Source organism: Vulpes lagopus, chromosome 23 (genome assembly GCF_018345385.1).
Source record: "Vulpes lagopus strain Blue_001 chromosome 23, ASM1834538v1, whole genome shotgun sequence".
Taxonomy (NCBI): domain Eukaryota; kingdom Metazoa; phylum Chordata; class Mammalia; order Carnivora; family Canidae; genus Vulpes; species Vulpes lagopus.
The window spans coordinates 61595516-61619093 of NC_054846.1; the positions used below are offsets into that span (position 1 = coordinate 61595516).

General features: G+C 41.0%; 1 protein-coding gene across 3 annotated transcripts in view; it reads left to right on the forward strand.

The window, feature by feature from the left end:
• Positions 1-634: 634 nt before the first annotated feature.
• NFYC (nuclear transcription factor Y subunit gamma) overlaps positions 635-23578 on the forward strand; it is a 67275-nt gene continuing 44331 nt past the window's right edge. The window contains exon 1 of one of the 3 annotated variants that reach the window (XM_041738437.1): positions 635-832. Coding sequence is in view for 1 of the 3 variants with exons in the window: in XM_041738436.1 (XP_041594370.1) it covers positions 987-1179 (193 nt within the window). In the remaining 2 variants the exon portion in view is untranslated. Of the gene's footprint in view, positions 833-862; positions 1180-17355; positions 17600-23578 lie in introns of those variants that run through there. The other 2 variants (XM_041738436.1, XM_041738438.1) reach the window with 2 other exon arrangements.

A 23578-nucleotide genomic window follows, 5' to 3' on the forward strand; every position in this document is an offset into this window, starting at 1 on the left:
TAACCCTTCTGAGCATCAGTTTTACCTGTAAGACAGTAATTCTAATGCCTTGGGACGACCTGGTTGTGGAGACTGAAGACAGAAGGTATGAAAAACACGTATGTTCATTGTAATGGGTTTTCAACAGAAAATAGTTTATTTATTTATTTTTTCAATAGAAAATAGTTTAGATAGAAATTCTAAACTGCATTCAAATGAGAAAAGAAATGTCTAAGTCGACGGAAGGCTACGTCTTGGGAAGTGCTGTTCTTTACCCCGGAATATAGCATTTTGCAGTTTTGGTGTTAAATCTCCTTTTATGGTACTGGTAGCTATCTTCTCCAGCAGCAGCGCACGGAATCTGGCATCCCCATGCGATCTTGAGTACCCCGGCTCTTTTCTCCCAAATTTACCTCCCCCCCCACCCCGCAAAAGAAAAACCGTATTTAACACTCAAGCGTGCACTCCGCATCACATGTCCGGAGGCGCGGACGCCCCGCGGCGGTCACTAGGCAACGCCTCCGGGTCCCCTAGGAGGGGGCGGAGCCAGAAGGCCCGCTGATCTCGCTCCGCCTCCCCAGGTCGTCGCCCCTTCCTAATTCTCGCGAGACTTCACACAAGTCAGCTTCTGCGCATTACGAGACCCAGGGAGTCCAGGCGCCAGGGGAGGAGGGGGGGGGAGGGGAGGGGGGAGACGGTGCAAACGGCGTGGCCGCCATCTTGTTTGTGCCCGCGCTTCGCGCGCGCTCCGTTCTCCGTGACGCACGCTTCCCCCTCCCCTCCGCCGTGCCCAGGCCTCAGCAGGAGCGCGGGGGCGGCTCCCGGTCTTCCCTGGACTCCTGAGCAGAGGCGTGTGAGTGTGCGGGAGCGTGTCCGCGGGGAGGGAGGGGGAGCGGCGAACGGCGGCAGCGGCGGCGGGGGGGGAGGGGCAGCGCTTCCCGCCCTCGGCGGAGACCTCGCTTCCTCTCGCGGCCGCTGCCGTAGTTCGGTCCGGCCTGGCCGCCGCCATGTTGTGTTCTCGCTCGGCCCGCCGCTGTCGCCGCCGCCGCGCTCCTGGGGTCCGCGCGCCTCGTCGGCCCGGCCCGCGGGCTTTCTCCCATTGGCGGAAGGCGACTGCGGGGGGGCTCGCTCGTGATTGGTCGGTGGCGGGGAGGCCGCGGACCTGGCACCTTATTGGTCGCGCCGGCTCCGGCCTGGGGGGTGAGGAAGCGATCGGAGGCTGCAGGGATGCGCGCGGCTCGGGCTCGGGCGGCCGGGGGTGACCCCCTCCGGTGCGGCCGCGGGGTTGAGGCTGGGGGCGGGCCTGGACCCCTTAAGGGGGAAGACAAGGTGAGGGTCCTGCAGGTACTGTGCACGGCCCGGGGTGGGGCGCGCCCCTAACTCCAGAGGTACCTCCGTGGAACCTGCGAGGCCCCTTATAGGGCCGTACAAGCCCCAAGGATGCAAGGCTTGGAAACACCGAAACCGGGGTCAAGGGCTGAGAGCGTGTTGCTAGAGCCGGGAGAGCTAGACCTGGACTTTATTTTTATTTTTATTTTTTAAATCGAGCATCGTTAACATAGAGTGTTATTTTAGTTTCAGGTGCACAGGGTAGTGATTCAACAATGCCATGCATCACCCAGTGCTCCGCTCCCAAGTGTATCCCTTGATCCTCATCCCCTGACCTGCCCCCTCTCTGATCATCATCGGTTTGTTTTCTTATGGTTAAGATACACTGGAGTCGAACCCAATTTGTGAGTGAGCTCGATGTCCACGGATGCTAGATCTGAGGGCATTGGTGTAGGAGGAAAGGGCATCAGGGCGTTAGGGACGGATCGAAGCGATAGGATCAGATCAGAGGGGCACTTGATGGGGTGAGCGCTGGGTGTTATGCTATATGTTGGCAAATTGAACTCCAATAAAAAATAAAAAAATAAAAGGATCAGATCAGGGATTTTGTCGGAGAGTGCCAACCTTGAAAGCGAGGTTTCAGTTAACGACCGGATCTGGGATGTGACATCAGGAGAAAACTAAACAGAACCAGCCTGAGAGAGGGATCCCGTTGAGTCAGTGCGCTGGGTCTTTACTGAATGCCGCCAAGCCTTAAGAGGCACAGCATTAAGTAGTGACAGATACATAGGAATGAGAAGTGCAAAGCATTTTGGGGGAACATTTTCAGACTTGGGAATTATAGATGGTTGGGTCTCAGGACCATGCAGTTGATTTTGAGGTATTGATATATGAAGTTTTCCTGCCTTAGGAAGCATACACGTCAGGGTTGAGATTCTAAAGCTACACTTGCTAGTAGACATTAGATACTTGGCATTTATTTGTTGAATAGATATTGTTAGGTTCCTCTTTAGTGGAAGAGAGCTTAACAGAGATCCTGGACCCTTGAATTATTATTATTATTATTATTATTTTTATATGTATATGCTGAAAAAGTATACCCACATTTGTGTGCAATTATTATTATTATTTAAATAAGCAGCTTATGGGACACCTGGGTGGCTCAGCGGTTGAGTGTCTGCCTTTGGCTTAGGGCCTGACCCCCAGAGTCCTGGGATCAGGTCCCAGGTCGGGCTCCCTGCATGGAGCCTGCTTCTCCCTCTGCCTGTGTCTCTGCCTCTCTCTCTCTGTGTCTCTCATGAATAAATAAATAAAATCTTTAAAAATAAGTAAAGAAGCAGCTTAGAAGGAAAATAAACTAGTACATCATTTTCTTGCATCTTGTCATGAGTTACAGGACTTGTCAACACTTTCTGGTTTGTGTTTCACCAAACTTTTGTTCTAGTCGAAGAACTGTTAGAGTCAGCTGGGGTATTTTATCACTTTCCATTTTATTGTAATGAATTGTTCTGTATTTGCTCCTCCCACGGTTACGGGATCATGGAAACACATTTGTGTTAAACCTCTGTGTTTCCTAATTTGTTTTTCTTCGTCTATGTTAGATGATCCTTTCTAGCTTTAGATGAATGTTATACTTCTGTTTTCATACCAGCTTCAAGAAACTTCTCTGGTTTTCAGATTTGGTCAGTTTTATGTGAATGCAACAAAATTTTCAAGAGAGAAAGAGAAAGTAGTAGAGGAATGGAATTGACATTTTAGAGCACATTTACCACCCTGTTCTGTTAGGTAAGCATTATCATTCCCATATTGCAGATGATAAAGTTGAGGATCAGAGAGGTTATGTAGCTTATCCAGTGTCACTTGGTGGTTGAACTGGAATTCTGATCCAAGGTGTCTGTTGCCAAAGCCTGTAGTTTTAACTGCTATGTTGTGCTGTCCATATAAACCTAACTAGTCAAACTTCAGATAGTATTATATTTCAAAGTGAATCATCTTTCTTTAATTGATGGGTGTCAGGACTGTATTGAATGGGGAGAATATAAACAATTTTTTGTAGTGTTTCAATGATTCAGACCACGGAATAGGAACCAGATAGAATATAGGTTCTTCAGCTGGATATTTAAATCATATCTCTTGTTTTCTTTTGTGTAGAGAAAGATTTACAAAGTAAACTGTTGGAGTTTTTCTGAAGCCAGGTAGATACTAGGGATAAGTATGTACAGAAAGTTTAAGAATCTGCATTCTTTAAAATAAAATCAGGCTTCAGAAAATTGCTGACATAATCCTTCTATATATGGAAGTGATTAATGCCAAGGAGTGAGGAACTACCAAGTGTATAAAGAACTCATTTGGAAGCTTTTTCAAATATCACTAGTTCTTTAGAATTGTAGTCTCCAAACACTGGGATCTATCCAGAAGCCTAGTGCCTTCTTCAAACCATGGGATAGTGATTCTGTTATATACTTATTCTGAATGATGTGTAAAAGTAAGCCTGGATATAAAAAATTATTTGCAGTTCTAGTATTTGTATGGAAATCTTTAATTCAAGTTTCAAGGGGAGACGAATTGGAAGTTTGAGTTGCTTTGCTACTTGATACAATTAGGTGAGGATCTCCTCTCTTTTATTTGCAATTAACAATTACATTGCAGTGTGGAAGTTAGAGTCAAAAGAACAAGGGGAAATAGGGCTTGCCATGCATTTGTACCTTGGTCATCTCACCTTCCTTTGACTCAGTCATTAAGGTAGCCAAATATGAAGAATATTAGGGCATCCAGACAAGGTTGCAAAAACAAGCATACACATATTTGCTTTTTATTCAGCAAGCCTTTCTTAACTATCTGTTCTTTAACACCAGTGATCACCTTCATTCCCATTTGCTCCTTGCACCCATGGCCAGTTGCTGGGCCTTTTTAACATCTGGAATTGACCATCCTAGAAGTCTTTTTTTTTTTTTTTTTTATTTATGATAGTCACAGAGAGAGAGAGAGAGGGGCAGAGACACAGGCAGAGGGAGAAGGCAGGCTCCATGCACCGGGAGCCTGATGTGGGATTCAATCCGGGGTCTCCAGGATCGCGCCCTGGGCCAAAGGCCGGCGCCAAACCGCTGCGCCACCCAGGGATCCCCCATCCTAGAAGTCTTGAACTCACAGGAGGTCTGAATTTATGGTAAAAACTTGAGAACATCAACTTTGCCATCTAAGTAGACTCACACTAATGTTTAATACTTAACAGACTGTGTCCATGTCTTGTTATCTGAATTGTTATAACAGGTTATTATTCTCTCATTTATGTGTGTACATATTTTCCATTTGGTCAAAACTGATTCATTGTACTAGAAAAGATACAGGGTTTCTTACCCCATTTAGAGAGTAGAGGCAGTGAAGTGAGGAGCTGATGCTAGGTGTCTTGGAGGGAATTTTGAAATTCACATCTCTCTTAGTTCAAAGATACTGAACCACTAAAAATCTATGAATCAAACTCAGGAATGATATAGTTACTACCTTTAATTAAGTCTTACATTGTACCAGCTAGGGTATAAATGGGTTATATATTTTATCTGCACATGCTGTGTGGTAGATCCTATTACCACCTGCAGTTTTAGGTGTGAAGAAAGGAGTTAAGTAATTTGTTCAATATCACACAGGTGGCAGAGCCTAGATTCAAGCATAGGTCTGTAACTCTTAATTCTTCTTTTTTTTTTTTTTTAAGATTTTTCTTTTTTTTTTTTTTTTAAAGATTTTATTTATTTATTCACGATAGACATATAGAGAGGCAGAGACACAGGCAGAGAGAGAAGCAGGCTCCATGCAGGGAGCCTGATGCGGGACTCAATCCCGGGACTTCAGGATCGTTCCCTGGGCCAAAGGCAGGCACTAAACCGCTGAGCCACCCAGGGATCCCCAGATTTTACTTATTTTTATTTGAGAGCAAGAGAGAGAGGATGGCGGACAGGGAGAAGCAGAAGCCCTACTGAACGGAGAGCCCATGAGGCTGGGTGTGAGGCTCGATCCCAGGACCCTGGGATCATGACCTGAGCTGAAGACAGACACTTAACCAACTGAGCCACCCAGGTGCCCCTGTAACTTTTAACTCTTACAAAATTTGTGGAACCTTTACTCTTCAATACTGGGTTCTCTTTTTCTTTTTCTTTTTCTTTTTTCTTTCTTTCTTTCTTTTTTTTTAGAGAGAGTGTAAATGTACAAGGTGGGGAAGGGTGAGGGAGAGATATTTTTTTTTAAGATTTTTTTTTTTATATATATACATATAGAGAGAGCATGGGGTGGGCACAGAGGGATAAGGAGAGAGAGAATCTCAGACTCTGCACTGAGCATGGAGCTGACATGGAGCCCAATCCCATGACCCTGAGACCATGACCTGAGCTGAAATCAAGAGTCTGACGCTCACAGAGAGAGAGAATCTTAAGCTGGCTCCATGTTCAGCTTCAGTGCAGAGCCCAATATGGGGCTTGATCTCATGAGCCTGAGATCGTGGTCTGAGCTGAAGTCAAGAGTCGGACACTTAACCAGCTAAGCTACCCAGGTGCCCCAAACACTGTGTTCTCTTGGCACCATAAATTATTAGGAGAAAAGAAAAAATGCTTGCATCTTGGATCAGGAAGTGACTTTTAATTTCTTTCAGGGAAGTGCTTTGTACTGAGGCCCTAGACTGTGGTGACCTTGACAAGGTCACTTGACTCTGCAAGGGGAGAGCCGGGTCTAACCCAGATTACTGGATTCCCAGACCAGTGCTCATTCCTTTGGACAATATTGTCTCTTCTTTCCATCAGTGGAAACACTGATGATGATAGAGATGACTTTAAGGCACCTTTTGTGTTTTGACAAGTTTGCCTCATTCATAGGAGGGAGAATGGCAGAAGGCATTATTAAGGTCACAGATGACCTTCTTGAGGTTCATTCCAGCCTCAGGCATACAATTTAGGAAGAACATTCCTTAGCCAGCAAGTTGTTCTTTTCCATTCAGTTTCTTGTGCTCAAAGCAGACTGATTGTGAGTTATCTGATGTCTTCCAGTCTCTCTTTTCATTTTGTTTATTCAGTTTTTCATGCGTGTGTGGTGACTAGTTAGGCTGCAAGGTCATTTTAGTATTTTCCCAGAGGCCTAAAGCACCTAACATAATTTAAGGAGATTAATTGTAGGAGGAAATGGATTTAAAGTACTTTGGCCAAAAAGTGCTGTTAGGTAGGGGTAGTGTAGTTGCTGATGCTGGAGTCAGACCTGGGAAAGAATTCTGTCTGCAGTGCATTTACCCTCTGGTGTGAGCTGGGGGTCAGATTCTTAGCCTGTTTGAGCCTTAGTTTCTTCCTCTGTAAAGTAGTGGTAATGCTACTTGTCTTACGGAGTAGTTATGAAAAATGAATATAGTAGCATATGGTGGGTGCCTGTCACCAAGTGGACCTTAATATGTGAGAGGACACATCACTTTTTAGAACAGCATAAAATCTGTCCTTTCAGCCTGTTAGAGCTGCCCTAATGAGGAGGCCTTTTGTAAAAATGATCTACTCTTTTATATACAGTAAGATTTCTACATGGTGGAAGCAACCACTTGGCATGAAAGAAATAACCTAATTTAGTTGTATTGTTGTGGTTTAGAAGCTGATTTATGGTGGGTCCATATTATTACTAGTTTATATTTATAAACTACAAAGTAGTAGGACCATTTATTTCAGGATTAGCTTGTCTCCTGATTGCTCTGTTAATCCCCAGGTTCTGAGTGCTAATGACTTTGAGGAGATGAGAACTTTCCCATATTTGCTAAATGGCAATACTTATTGAAATCAGAACAACCAGTGCTATCCTTCAGTCCAGAGAGAGAGTTGCATTATAGTCCTTTAAAACATTTTCCAGTTGTAGAAATTGTCGGTTGAGGCAGGACCGTCAGTTTGGTTTGTAGTCACCTGGGCAGCATTTTCTCTGAAGTAAGCAGGAAGACAACATTGTGGAATGGTTCAGGAAAAATCTCTCTGCCTGCAGAAAATTTTGCCAGGTTGCAAAATCTGCTGCACCCTTCCCACACTTCTCCATGTTTTAGCAGTGATTACCTGATAACAGATGTTGATCTGTACTCATTTTCAGCGTGAGAGTTGTGTTTTCTATTTTGGTTTAAGTCTGTTTGGTTTACTTGTTTGGGGTCACCTAACTGACTCAGTTGGTGGAGTGTGCGACTCTTGATATTGGGATTGTGGGTTCAAGCCCCACGTTGAGTGTGAAGAATTTTTAAAAAGACAGTCCTAAAAAAAAAAAAAATAGTCCTTACCTGTCTTTTGATAGGTTACTTTACTTCTAAATTCAGTATACTTTTATACAGTGAGAACTTTTTAATAGATAAACTTCAGGTGCAGTTTAGAGAGAAGGACTAGGCTAACCTTTGCTTTTGAATGTTTCTTTCTTTTTTTTTTTTTTTTTGCTTTTGAATGTTTCTAGTAGAATAAGTTTAACTCAAAGGTTCAGATCTTCATGTCCAAGGTATATAATAAGGTGTCCTATTTAGATGCATACTTTTCACTTAAAATCAATAGTATGTTGTTAGATCAGATTCAAAAATTAATCTTAAAGTACATTCATGGGTATGAGCTATAAATAGTGATCTTGAGCAGTGCTTCAATAAATGCTTCAGTGACTCATAGGAAATGATATTGGATTATAGAATATTTTGTATGATGTCATTGGCTTAAATCTATCAGTTACAGCAGTCCCACCCATTCTCAGCGGTTTTGCTTTCTGTGGTTTCAGTTACCCATAGTCAATTGTGATCCAGAAACAGGTTCTGCTCCTCCTTCTGATTATTGTCAGATCAGTATGCCACATCTCAATGCCTGTCATTCCCCTTACTTCATCCCCTCACACAGGCCTTTTATCATCTTACATCATCACAAGAAGGGCGAGCGCAGAAAGATTTTGAGAGAGAGAGAGGTCACATTCACATAATAGTATATTGCTATGAATTGTTCTATTTTATTATTATTTATCGATGTTGATCTGTACTGTGCCTAATTTATAAATTAAACTTCATCATAGGTATGTACGTATAGGAAGAAACATAGTGTATATAGGGTTCAGTAGTGTCCTCAGTTTCAGGCATCCACTGGACAGGGGGCGGGGGGCTTGTGGAATATATCTTCTGTAGGGTAAGAGAGGACTACTGTACTGAAGGTTTTCATAATTTCTATTATTGCTAACCCTGCCCTCAAGCTGCACATTGTCCAGTGATCTATATGAAGTGAGATTTTTTGCCCAGTGTTAAAAAAAAAACATATCCCCTCACTACTGGTATGATCTGTTCATTTAAAAGAGGAAAGTGAAAGTACATACAATCTGCACACTTGAACATCTTTGTCATTTTTAACTGTCTTAAAAATTATTACTGTGCCCTGAAGGGTAAGTAGCTTAGAATTTGCTCATTATCAGCTGACAAAGTTGTGGCCTTTTTAAAAAGCAAAGCACACTTGGTTGGCAGTAATTTGGGAAGTAGAGGATTGCTATTTATGGTGATATTTAATGTCATTTTCAGTAGGACTAAATTAAAAGGGAAATGCCATAATGTGGGTAAAACTCCAACCATTTTGGAAGGTGGTCAGAGTAGAGTTGCCTATAATCTTTTCATTCCTCCAAATTCTGTAATCGCAGTTTAGAGTAGTGTTTCCTAAGCTGTTTCATCGACTGTTATTTCTTGTACAATATAATAAATGTTCTCTGGCGTTGAAAAAAAGATCCTTGACAGAATGTTGAAAAAAGGATCCTTGACAGAATGATGGCTAAAGTGAAATGCATTTCTTTACTGCAGATTAGTATTCAGACCCTTTGAGTTGACGTGCCTTGTGACTCTTCAAGAGAGGATACATAATGCAGTGTTTCTTGAACTTATTTGGCCATGGAACCCTGTTTGTGAGAACATCTAATAAGCATTTCATGTTATGACTAGTGTGTAGTGGGGCCCAGTTGAACGGTTCTGGTGTAGAGAGTTTATGAGTAAAAAAATGAATCTTTTTGTATAAGACAGCTTGGCCCATAGTGGGAAAGGAATTTTCTGGGAACATACAACATGTCTCCAAAGTCATAAAGACTCTTAGGGATGAATGTGATTTCAAAAGGTCATCTAAAAAAAAAAAAAAAAAAAGGTCATCTAACCCAGTTGCCAATATCAACAATAACACTAGCAGCTACCGTTTTTTAGAGCCCTTGCTGTTTATCAGTCATAGTGTTGTTATTCTCCAGGCATTATTAGCCAGTGGTCTTAATGATTTTTATCTTCTTAAAATTTCCAATTCGTCAACATCTGCATTATTACATTTTCCAGTAACTAGATGACCACAGGGTCTTGTTTTCTCTGCTGTCTGGAGCTGCCATGCTTCCACCCTGTCTACTTCTCCATATTATACCCTGAATGATCTGCTGAAAGGGTAATTTGATATTGGTCCCATGCTCAAAACCCTTCAGTTGCTTACTGTTATCCTCAGAATAAGGTTCTAGTATCTTAGTCTTGTCCAGCCCTGTTCACTTTTCTAGGTTAACTTCTAGCCTCTTATCTCTGGGCTACTGCCATATCAAACTGTAGCCCTTCCAGGAATGTGATGCTTTCTGTCAGCTCCAGGACTTTTTGCACATGCAGTTTGCTTGCCTGTCTCAGGAGGTTCCTATTCTTAAAATTTTCAGTCTTCCAAGAAGCCATCTCTGGCTAGCCTGAAATTGAGTTAGGCCCTGGGCTAGGGGCTCTGCTTATGTCCTATACTATGCATTTTCTCCTGTTGTAACTCTTTTTTTTTTTTTTTTTAACTTAAAAAAAAAATTTTTTTTTTATTTATGATAGTCACAGAGAGAGAGAGAGGCAGAGACACAGGCGGAGGGAGAAGCAGGCTCCATGCACCGGGAGCCTGATGTGGGATTCGATCCCGGGTCTCCAGGATCGTGCCCTGGGCCAAAGGCAGGCGCCAAACTGCTGCGCCACCCAGGGATCCCCTCCTGTTGTAACTCTTAACACACGGCACTATGATTGCTGATTTTAATTTTCTTCTTTGTTATAATAGACTATAGTCTTCTTGCAGACAGGACTGTATATTTTGTAGGATCCCAGATCTTAGCACAATACCTACATATAAGTATTTATTGAACAAATGAAAGTATCCTTAATCCTTAACAGCTTTACAAGATGGTTTATGGTTTAGGAAATTGGCCTCGGTGGGGTTAAGTAACTAGTTTGAGGTTACTCAGCTAAAAAGAGGCGAGGAGGGATTAGCATCTAAATCTGTCTAGCTGCAAAGACTGGGCTTTTCCCTCCCCTGCTTCTCCACATGGCTGCTCTTTTTCATCTTGTCTTTACATATTCCTGTCAAGTGTTCAAACAGCCTGTGCTAACAACCCCATCCATAACTTCTGAGGCAGCTTGTGCCATCTTTGGACAGCTCTGAGAGAATAGAATAGTTTTCCATCCATTGGTCTTAATTTATGCTTTGGAGACTATAACTTATTTTTTAAAAACAAATAATTCAGAATTTATGATCCACTTAAGGTCTTATTTATTGGTTTACTTCATTTATTGAGCAGCCATTTAATGGGCACCAGCAAGTGCTGTGTTCCTTATTCTAATGATATTGTCATTACTCAAAATGTTTCTGGGACTTCTTTGGGGATTGTCTTTAAAACTTCTGTCAGATTCTTTTGAAAGTGTGTTGACGCACTTTTTTAAACCTTGAAGGTAGATTTGGTTTGGGAAATAACTAATAAGTTGTTCAGGACCAAGTCAGGTGAAATATATGGGTCAGCAGTAACAATCTGGCTGCCCTTAATTTTCTTTGTTCTGCTTATAATTAAAAAAATTTTTTTGAACCAGAATTGAAAAAGGAAAGATTTGACATTAAAAATTAAAACCACTTGGCTTTCTTTTTTTTTTTTTTTAAACCAGACAAAATGATACTACTTATGAAGCCATTGCTGTGGTTCTGGAAGGGATAATGAAGGTACCAGGAATGGGCATAATGGATGTTCCCTGTGATGCTATTTACAATATTTTAAAATTGAAGACATTGAAGGATTAAAATCTAAAATACATGAAGACCTTAGCTATCTCAGCACCACACACACACACACACACACACACACACACACACACAAAGTCAAGTTAAATGCGCAGATGGGATGCCTGGGTGGTTTAGCGGTTTAGCGCCTGCCTTTGGCCCAGGGCGTGATCCTGGAGTCCCGGGATCAAGGCCCACATGGGGCTCCCTCCTTCTCCTTCTGCCTATGTCTCTGCCTCACTCTCTGTGTCTCTCAAGAATAAATAAAATCTTAAAAAAAATGCACAGAGGATCTGAAAAGACATTTTTGAAAGAGGACATGCAGATGGCCATTTCAAAAGGAGACATATAGATGGCCAATAGACACATGAAAAGGTGCTCAACATTACTAATCATCAGGAAAATGCAGATGAAAACTGCAATGATATATTACCTTATACCTGTCAGAAAGGCTAAAATTAAAAAAGACAAGAAATGTCAGCAAAGATGTGGAGAAAAAGGAACCTTTGTGTGGTGTTGGTGGGAATGTAAATTGGTACAGCCACTGTGGAAACAGTATGGAGGTTCCTCAAAAAATTAAAAATAGAAATACCATATGATCCAGTAATTCCACTACTGTGTATCTACCCAAAGGAAATTAAAACACTAATTCAGAAAGATATATGCACCCCTATGTTCATTGTAGCCTTGGCATTATTTACAATAGCTAGGATGTGGAAGCAACCTAAGTGTCCATCAATAGATGAGTGGATAGGAAGATGTGGTACACACACACAGACACACACTCAGTGGAATATTACATAACCAAAAAAAGAATGAGATTGTGTCATTTGTGACAATATGGATGGATCTAGAGGGTATTATGCTAAGTGAAATAAGTCAGACTGAGAAAGACTAAAATCTAAAAATCAAAACAAATAAAAGCACAGTTAGATCTAGAAATACAGAGAACATACTACTGATGGTTGCCAGTGAGGTGAGGGGCATGGAATGGGTGAAGGGAAGTGGGAGATAGAGGCTTCCAGTTGTGGAATGAATAAACCTCAGGAATGAAAGGCACAACATAGGGAATATAGTCCATGATACTATAGTAGTGTTGTATAGTGACAGATGGTAGCTGCACTTGTGGTGAGCATAACATATAGAGAAGTTGAATCACTATGTTATATACCTGAAACTAGTGTAACATGTGTCAGCTGTACTCAAAAAATTCAAAAGGTAAAAAAAAAATAAAGGAAGCTACTGGAAGTTATTAATATAAAACTAACTGAAAATTATGGTACATCCATTCAATGGAATATAACCCAATTATAAAGGATACAGATATATATTTGATATGGAAAATTGTCCACATTTTTTAAGTGGAAAAAAATACAAAAACAGTTTATATAGTATTATATTTAGAGACTTAGCTTTCTCATTTACATAAGTAAAATATAGTGTTTGATTCTGAATGGTTGCATTAAAGATACTCTTTAAAAAATACCCTATTTTAGCAGTGCCGAAGTGGCTCAGTTCGTTAAGCATCTGTCTTGGGCTCAGGTCATGATTCCAGGGTCCTGGTATCAAGCCCACATGGGGCTCCCTGCTCCCCAGCTGGGAGCCTGCTTCTCCCTCTCCCCCTCACCCCTTGCTCATGAGCATGTGCTCTCAAATAAACACATCTTTTTTTTTTTTTTTTTTTAAGATTTTATTTATTCATGAGAGACACAAAGAGAGAGGCAGAGACATAGGCAGAGGGAGAAGCAGGCTCCATACAGGCAGCCCCACATGGGACTCCATTTTGGGTCTCCAGGATCATGCCCTGGGCTGAAGGTGGCGCTAAATGGATGAGCCACCAGGGCTGCCCAACAAATAAAATCTTAAAAAACAAAAAAACATTATATATCCATCTCATCAGCTTAGTATATAATAAGTCATACAATGTAATACTCAAGTGAATATGGCTTTGTGTTCACATTACAACATATGAAAAGTTTGTTTTTCTTTAGAGGTTATCTGATATTTCTTGGGGCTTCTAGGTTTACTTTACTAAGTCCAAAGGAATCAGCTAGGGGCACCATCAATAAAATATTTATTTGTTCAGGGCACTGAAGAGCCCAGTTTCTTTGCTGCTAGTTATGCTTGTGATGTGATATAGTATAACCTTCAAGATCAGGTCATCTTGGGGACTGAGCAAGACCTTGTCCTTGACAAGAATTGTCATGGTAGTTAAGGCCAACTTTTGCCATAACTCTGGTCCTTCAGTCATTCCTCAGGATGCCAGATCAAGAGCTGTTGTAGCATCATCTTTTTGTTTTCAGAATCTGGCTTTTGCTGCTTTTATGGATTCTGAAGCTCTTGCTGCAGCTGACTAGTATTCTTTCATGGCCTTTGTCAGTTTGGAGCTGAACAGTGGCTGCCCCTTTAGATGGGACAGGCACCCTCCAGTTTTCCTCAGTCCCTACTACTCCATGTTCTTTTGTTGACGCTACGGCTAAGGTTGTGTTTGACGTATATCTCTGTACTGAGCACTGGGGATATATGTGGGTATAAATAAAACGTAGCCGCTGTCTTCAGGAAGCCCTCTTCTGGTAATAGTCATGGATAAGACTATAATGTATGATAAATGGTCTAGTCAAGTGTATATTTACATATTAATTGAATACCTACCACATGCAGGTATTAATGCTGAGTGCTTTACCTTGTCATTTAAGCCTTTAACATTTCTCTTCGCTTCGGCAGCATGTATCCTAAGCCTCAACATTCTCATAGGTTGGTTTTTTTTTTTCTTTTTTTTTCATGAAGAAATGAGCTCAGAGATGGTTAAGGAACTTGGCCAGAGTCCTAGAATTTTCTGACCAAGAGCATCAGTTCCCACCCTCCTACTCTGAGAGCATTTAAGCTTGAACCATGTAATCAGAGGCCTTCACTTTGCCTCATAGTGATATGGGTGTTTTTTTAGGGCAAGATGATACAGTTCTCTAGTTTGGAGGGCTGCTGAGATCGAGGACCAAGGAAGAATGTGAGTGGGAATCCCAGAGATCACATGAGGGTCTTAGTCCACAGTAATAACAGGCTAGAGAAGGGAAAGCAATAATAAGTGAATGGGTCAGACTGCCAGATGGAAATTCTAGGATAATTTCAGTTCTCTTCCCACTAGTAGCTTGAATTCTAGTAAGGTGGCTGTTGATGAGAAATAGGGGTTGAGGGGCACCTGGGTGGCACAGTTGGTTCAGTGTCTGATTCTTGGTTTCAGCTCAGATCATGATCTCAGGATTGTGAGATAGAGCCCTGAGTAGGGCTCTGTGCTCAGTGCAGAGTCTGCTTGTTTCTTCCTCTGCCTCTCTTCCACACTCTCCTTCCCCCCCACCCCTTCAAATAAACAAGTCTTTAAAAAAGGAAAAGAAATAGGAGTTGAAGTGTTTTTCTTGCGGACTTTCTAAGAAATAATAAAAACTGTGCCAAAGACCTTCATAGTGTATTAAGGGACATGTTTGGTTTAGTTGGGTACATCAAACACAGAGTCAGGGATGGGCATTTGGGACAATAACCAAATCTCAGCCTGAATTGGTGGTAAAGGCATGGGGAAGATGTTTTGTAGCAGCTGGTAGTCCTCCCACACTGTCCTTTATGGCCTAGGAGTTGCTTTCTGTAGGGTTTCAGGGTATGCTGGAGATAGAAGAGAGACAGTTCCTTCTGGTAGCTTTGGAGCCTTAAGGAGAGGGTGCTGTTTCATCACATACTTAGCTAGGTCTCAGCTCAGGAGTCAGATTTCTAATTTTTATTTTATTTTACTATTTTATTTATTTTTTTAAAAAATATTTTATTTATTTGTTCATGAGAGACACATAGAGAGGCAAGAGACATAGGCAGAGGGAGAAGCAGGCTCCATGCAGGGGGCCCAATGTGGGACTGGATCCTAGGACTCCAGGATCACACCCTGGGTTGAAGGCAGGCACTCAACTGCTGAGCCACCCAGGCATCCCAAGGTTTCTAATTTTTAAATTAAAGAAGTTGGGTGTAATGGTTTATGCTACCTCTACATATATGTGACCCCTAAGAATTTCCTTGGCTGTGCCCTGAGATGCCACATGTCTTGGTGTCAGCATTATGGTACAATAGAAAGAATAGCACCCTAGGTGGGACCTGAGTTTGCATCCTGTGTATGGCCAGGAACCAGTTGTCAGACTTCTCCAAACCTCATTCTTCTCACATGTAAAAAAAGATAGTGATTAGATAGGATTAGAGGGGGGAAAGTCTGTAGCGTACTTAGCACAGAACCTGGCACTAATTGATGTTCAGAAATAAATTCATTACAACGTGAGAAATGAGTGGAATGTATGTAGAGAAGTTAATATGGCAAAACGATCGGAAAGACCAGACCACCTTGCTTCTGTTTCGGGGGAATGCCAAATCTCAGCATATGCCCATCATGAACTCTTGTATTAAGTTCAGCGAAGCTATTTCTACCAAAGGTCTCCTTCCCCCTGGCAAAACAGTTGTGTTGTTTAGTTCTGGGATACTTAGCTTTCAAGGGAGGAAGCAGATCTAAAGAGATTGTTAAAGGTCTTTGGTAATGGTGTGAGGTTTCTATCTGAATATTTTGTGAAGAGAAAAAAGACATGTTAATTGATTTTCACCATATTAAGAGGCTCCTCTTAAAATCTCAATAGTTGGGCCCAAAATCCAAAAGCAAATCTTTGACTCCCACCGATAAACTTCAGCATCCCCAGAATGTCTTCAGTAACTATAGTACTTACAGAATCTCTCCTGAGATCATCCATGGTACTTATTCTTTTTTTTTTTTTTTTTTTTTTAATTTATTTATGATAGTCACACAGAGAGAAAGAGAGAGGCAGAGACACAGGCAGAGGGAGAAGCAGGCTCCATGCACCAGGAGCCTGACGTGGGATTCGATCCCGGGTCTCCAGGATCGCGCACTGGGCCAAAGGCAGGCGCCAAACCGCTGCGCCACCCAGGGATCCCCCATGGTACTTATTCTTGAAAATGTGGTAGAAAAGTTTATTCGCTGTGATACCAAAACTCTGTAATATTAAAAGATAATCAGCATTTTATGACCATCCTAAATAAATCAGTCCATCAAACTATGAGCTAATAGTCACTGGTGTTCTATCTCTGCCAGTCTACACCCCCGCCCCCCATCATTGTATTTCCCTCTTGGGTTCCTGGTAGACCATTTGGAAATGCTACCGTTTCTGTCACTACCTTCTTACATTATCCTGGAATTTTCCTATTTAGATTAGTTTGTGTTTCAAAATAAGGTGATTTATTCTAGTACTAATACATGCTTTTAAAATTACTGGAGACAATGACAGATGCCTTTTTAGAAATCCTACAAGCTATTTTATGCTATTGGTTTCACTCTTTATTACTGTTAAAAAGGTAACATTTTCTTTGGAGTTGTTGGATGAGCCCACCCCGTTTTCTTTTTCTTCTTCTTTTAATACTCGAGAGAAAACTAGATAGTTAAGTCACAACTTTCCGATCTTGTGCACATTGCTTCTCTGGTTTACTGCCATAGGATACTATAGCAATATCTTACCGACATCTTTGATGGCCAATCAGAAGCAGTTAAATTACCTTAAATTTTTTAAATGGAACTCTGACAGCCAATAAGAAATCCTTTGGGTGGGAACTGTAACAACCCTTTCGTGTGATTTTAAGGACAATTGTAAATTCGCAGTTTCCTCTGTTTTGGAAACACAAGAGGCCCTAGTGCATCTGCTATGTGCATTTGCCAGGCATTTGCCAGGCATTTCCAAGCCTTAAGTTCCCCTGTAGTTTGAAGTCTGGATCTGACCCCTGTTCTGCTTCTCAAGGTAACTTTAAAACAGGAAGTGTACAAAGGAGGTAACTGATGACGTGAACAGCCAATCATGGCTTTGTGTTCTTAGCTGATAAAGCTGCTTAGCCAATGGGACCACTCTGGAGGCAAGGTTTGGTGTCAAATAGCATGCTAGATTGAATGCCTTTGACTGTTAAAGTGGAAGGAGGCTGCAGGGCTTCATTGGAGCCTCGGAGTTTTTCACTGAGGCAGGGGTCAGCTGAAAGACAAAGAAAAATGGCGAATAGTTTGCTGGGGGGTGGGGGGACAGCTGTTCGGGTTTTCACTGGAGTGGACATTCCAGACTCAGGTTTCTGCATCTCCTGCTGCTTTTGTTTCCTCCGTCCTTTTTTTGGGGGGGAGGGCTAGGAGTGACTTAAATTCTCCCTGTCCGAGGAGATATAAATAACTACATGTAAAATTAATGCAGTTCCCGGTAAGTTTAATTCTTTGTTTTGTGTTAAAATGGTAGAAACTGTTTAGCTTCAGAGAGTGTAGACAAGTTGCACTGTTTCAGAAAATGGCCACTTTACATTCCTTGCATACCTTTTGGTGCACCTAGAATACCTTCGCTCTGTTAAGATTTTGCATGCCCTTCACCTAGGATTTCTTTTCCTAGTTGAGTATTGACAAGATCAGGTACATGAAGAAAGGCTAATCATTTTTCAGGGGCACACAGAAGCAAAGCACTTTCTCTTTGCATTGGGTAAACTTAACTGTTTTCCAAATAATTTTCCTTTGTTCAAGTGCACTGAAGCTTTCCTACAGAGTAAGCTGAGTTGTTGTAAGACTTTTTCTGTTACCATGCACTTTGTTGACATCTGTGTTTTCAGAGGTGGAAGCAACACTATTGCTGTTCTAAATTTGTGTGAAAATATGGTTTGCACGGATGCAGGTTCTGATGGTGAAGGCCCACATGCCAATGTGAAATTCTCCCGTAACTTTCTTGATTTACCTGTCTGCTTCTGTTCTAATACGTACCAGTTAATCAGTAACAATCTTTGTTTTAAAATGCACATTCCAGCTTAGAATGTTGGTGAGAAACATACTTTTCCACTATATTGGCAGTGACAAGAGCAAATATTTTTCTACAATTTCACACATTTTGTCAGGCATTGGTTTGGTTCTTTGAAAATGATGTGAGCAAAGAGCTTTTCATTTTCTGTATGAAATATTTCGAATCCTAATTTACCTGCAATTTGTGAATAGGAAAGTTAAGAGTACAGGTACCCTATCTTTTGCCCTTGATAATTTTTCTCCCCTGTTTTAGGGATACGAAGCTAATGCTGGTTGCTAATCAGTAACCAGCCAGTTTTTGTGAATAGTGAACTCTTCTGTCCCATGTACTAACATCTATAATACACTCGATTTTAAAAAGCAATTCTTTGTTTTCTTATTTGCAAATATGGAATGAAGGTCATTGGAACATTTCTGCAGCAGACTCAGTGTGGAGCAGTGAGCCAGCAGTACTCAGTCTCTGGGTAGGGAAAGGGAGCAGGCCCTAGTAGAGGAGAAGTTTGGAGGGTGTTGATTTGCCTTCACTGGCTTCCCCTCGTGTAAAGGATTTACCTGAGAGGATCGATAGGGGTTTAGATTTGGGGCTCTTCGAATTGGAGTGGGGTAGCAGTCAAAGTTACTAGATGCAGGCCTCTGTCGTTGCTGCAAAAGTGACCTTGAAAAACTGCCGAGGAGTTGAAAGATTGAAGGACAAAGTTTGTTTATACAGATTTAGACTGAAAAGCTCTATTTAAGATGAAAAGAGACTGTACTTCTGATGTTCAAGTTGAGTGGTTAGTAGGAATATGTTACAGACTCAGATTAGGAGTTTTCAAGCAGTAAGACAATAGAGCTGCATTTATTCTCTCTCCCACTCTTCTCCGTTCCTTCCCCCAGCAAAAAAATTCTAAATCCTTTTGGTATGATAGTTGAGTGAACTGCCTAACAGATTCAGAATTCCTTGCACGCTACCTTGTCTTTTGTGTAATCTAGAGGGTTCTTAGTGAAGAATGGCATTTCATGAGTTCAAAGCAGTTATGTTTGTAAAACTTCTTTGGGGGAATTGGAATGCTTATGGTAAGAAAACTGTCATTCTGGGAAGTTAAGTCATAAGAGAAAGGGAGTATGTGTTAAGGATTACATTTTAACAGATAATTTAAATTTATTTTTTATAAGTCATTGATTTATATGTTATCAGTTGCTCCAGGTTTTATGTATGATTTAAAAGACAGATGTAGATACCAAATGACTCTTTTAGCTTGGGAGAAGGCCTGGAGCAGGGAAGGCAGAAGGTAAGTGGGGCACAGTATGAGGCCTTGATTAAAACTCTTTATGTTGAAAACTTTGTGGATTTCACTTCTTGGAAAGATATCTAGCCATTGTCTCTAACTTGGGTTCTTAACCTTTTCAGAGTCATGGACTCAGAATCTGACCCTTTACTTGGAAAAATGCACATAGGCATGTCTATGCAGAACCCCTGGTGACTAAGATATCTTCCAGTATATGCCGAATGGTGTTTATGTGATCTCCTCGTTTAGCACATTAGCCAGATTAATGTTTTCCAGAAAAATGAAGAAAATTCTACTTCCATAAGGAGCATAGACCTTCCAGAGCTAACTATAACTTAGACTAGGGGTGGGGGTGACTTAGATAGGGTCTTAGATTTGGGCATTTCTTTTTTTTTTTTTTTTTTTTGGTGGGGGGGTATTTCTTTATATTCTGATTACAATACTTGAGGCAGCATGCTGCTGTAGCAAAAGCAGGCCATTTAAAGTCAGGAGACCTGTGTTCAAGTTCTACTTAGCTATCACCAGCTTTGTGAGCTTGGGCAAGTCAGCCATTTAGTGTCAGTTTCCTCACATGTAAAAATGGGACCTAAAAATAGCACCTTCCTATTTAGTGGTGAATCTCAAATGAGATCATGTATGTTAAAGTCCTTTGCAAATTGTGAATTGCTACATAAATATTAGTTGCTATTAATCCAGACTATTGGGGGGGACACGCTAAATACTTAGGAAGATAGGTGGGGCATCAAAGAAGAATGCCAGTATTTTAATATGTTTACAAGAGTTTGCTTAAACCCAACACAACTCATTTTTTTTTAAAACCTCGTTCCACTGTTTTTGTTGACATGACCCCTATGTAGTTTGTTGAGACCATCAAAACCTGCCCTTAACAGGATTCCTTTGAAAGAATTTTATCCCCTTTGTCAAAAATTAAGAGTGTCTCAGATGAAATGAGAATGCTGATTTTTAAAAAAACCCTTACTAGATAGGAGCCTCTCAGAATGAAAACTAGGAACCTGTTCCGATTGGATACTGAGATTTGTGTTATAATGCAGGTAATTTCTAATAGTTGTGGATGTTTACTAAGCAGAGGTTACATTTTTAGTTTGTGCAACAAATATTTGTGAAGTAAGCTGGAGCCATTTTTTTGTTTGCTTTGTGGTCATATTATTTTTTTGGTCAGTTTTCAAACTTGAGAGGTAGTTACAGCTTGCTGAGTAGTAGCAAGCAAGTAAATGTTGGGAAATGACCTGAAAAAAAATAATTGGTCTCTCATCAGAATATAAACACTAGCATGAATTTTACATAGCTGATACATACCAAGATAAATGGTAGAAACCAACGGACATTTCTTTCTCACCCATTTAAAATGCATGTAACATGCCTGGTATCATCTATTTTTAGGACTCTTTCTTCCCCTGGGGTGGGGTGGATATTTTGCGATCTGTTTGATTTCCTGTCCTATTAAGTCACTTCCTTTCAGGCGTGGTCAGTCAGCATTGATGTCTGCCTCCTTTCTGTGCATTGAAAGAATGATTTACACAGAATAAGGTTTGGCAAAATTGGAATTGGCCTCCAAATAAAAGTCCACGTCCTGGGATGAGTTATGTTTGAAAACAGGAGTCATGGTCACTGTGAGCTTTTTTGTAAGGAAGCCATATATTTTTGTGGAGGCTTCAGTAACCCCCAAAGTGTTCTTAGAGCTAATCATTTATACATGGTCTTCACAAATAGAATTGTTTTCGCTTATTCCTATCCCCAATAATATATACAAACAGAGTTTTTATACTCGTAAGTTAGGCTGATGAAAATTATATAGGATCTAGTCTACTTCCCTTCTTGTAAAGTGGGGAAATTGATGCCCAGAGGTTAGGTGCCCCCAATCTTTCAGCTTTTTAATGACTGGCCTATGCAGATTCAGAGATTCAACTCCTGCTTAGTTAATTCCAGGTTTCTTTTATTCCTCTAGGTTGTTTTTACTTTTTATTTTTCATACTTCTCTTCCTTTTGGTACATCCATATAGGTTTGCTATTTTACACAGAAGGAAGAGAGAAAATGGGCCATGGAAATGGTTCAAAAGTCCCCATGTGGAGTCTGTTGGTTAGAAAGTCTGCTGTGGCAGCAGACTTACAGTCCCTTTTGGGATCTGAAGATTTCTTGCCTCAGCCAACTGGCTTATTCAGAAAGCAGAGAATCAGCTAGGAAGCTAATGGTGCCCACCTGGCCGATGCGTCCCAGAGAGCTGGGATACTTTATGTATTACAAGGAAGTAAACAAAGGTATGCAAACACAACACCTGCATGCCAGTTACTTGGGATTTTGTTTTGTTTTGTTTTTTGGTGGTGGTTGTTGTTAATACACCTCAAGAACAAGCTAACTCCCAAACAAGTTCGGGCCTGGTTCTTCGAGTCCTTAAGCCAACTGGTATTTAATAAACAGAGATCCCAGGTTTGTTTTAAGCATTTGACAAGACTGAAATAGAAATCATTTGTATACTCCCTTAATAATATTTTACTGTGTTGACTTTAATCTTTACCACCAACAAAGTAGTATTATGTATTTGCACGTGTGTGTTTGAGTAGTTGTGGTTTGGTTTTGTTCTTATTTGCATATTCTCTGATAGACCATAATCTATTTGAACCTTTAAAAATTTTTTTTTTTTTTAGATTTTACTTATTTATTAATGAGAGACAGAAAGAGGGGCAGACCTAGGCAGAGGGAGAGGCGGGCTCCCTGTGGGGGAGCCCGATGTGGGACTCGATCCCTAGACCCCCAGACTGGGACCACAACCTGAGCCAGAGGCAGAAGCTCAGCTGCTGAGCCACCCAGGCATCCCTAAAATTTTTTTCTTTTGTAGTTGGATTTCTTTTCACCATTTTCATTTGTTGAACTAACGTTACAATTTATTGAAAGAGTGAGAGCTTGAATGATGTGCATCTTCTGTGATGTGTAAATGCTGAAGCATATGATGTCTGAAAAGTAGAGTAGACACAATTGGGATAGTATCTTCCTTGCGTCTGCATCTCCCAGAAGCTTCGTGGTTTATTTTATTTTTTTTAACTACTACTCTGCTGCCTCAGCATGGGGCCCGGACCTTTAAAACTTGATCAGATTCTGTCTGTATTGTCACCCATCCCATCCCCTCAGTATCCCAAAGCCACACCCCACTGTTCAATACACAACCCAAAATTTCTCTCTGTTTGGGGTATTTACTATAAATTAAGTTACAGAGCGGCACTCTGTAGAGAAAAGGGCAGTTGAAGGATAAGAAATGAAGGTAAATTCCAGTGTAAAGGCAGAACTAAAGAAAAAAACATGTAGTAAATGTTTAACTTTAAAGTGGCATAACATAGCTTGTGACCTTGTGTTTCTTAGTTCAAAGGAAGAAGGGAGACAAACCACAGCAAACAGCAGTGCTGATTCACTTGGTGACCTTTTTTCTTGGAAGTACTGTCATTTGGTTTGTCTTCATCATTTCATTTACATCGGAAACTAAAGCATAACCTGCTTGACTGGGAAATATCCAGATGAAATGAATTTTTCCTTTATTCTCCCTAAGCTGTATAGTTCTTACCTATGAGAAAATACCGAAGGTGGATGCTCTACACTTCCCTTTACTTATTAATTCACCACCCATGCATGTCTTATGTGTGGAGACTTTAAAAACGTGTACAAATAAAATTTTACTCTAGGATATAATAGGTAGGGGAGACAGAGGATGTATATCAAGTATGTGAAACTTATATGGAAAGTACAAGCAAAGGACACAGAATTCAGAGAAAGGAAGACCTTTACTTCTGACTTAGGAATGAAGGAAGGCTGTTTAACTGGCCTTTGGACTCAGGGAGATAGGGGACAAGGGCATTCCAGGCATGGGGAAAGGAGGAGCAAGGTCATGATTCAAAAAGTGCAGCATGTGCTGAAGATAGCAGTAAATGGTCCTGTCTGCTTAGAGCATAGAAGATGAGTTAGGGATAGGAGGGAGTGGAAAAGCAATGAAGTCTGGAGAAGTAAGTTGGGGTCAGCTGTTGACAGGCCTTGACTGCCAGGTTAAGAAATTTGAACCATTTCTGTTGATATTGGTGAACTTTTAAATATTTGGGATAATAGGTTGATGTAGCATTATCAGAAG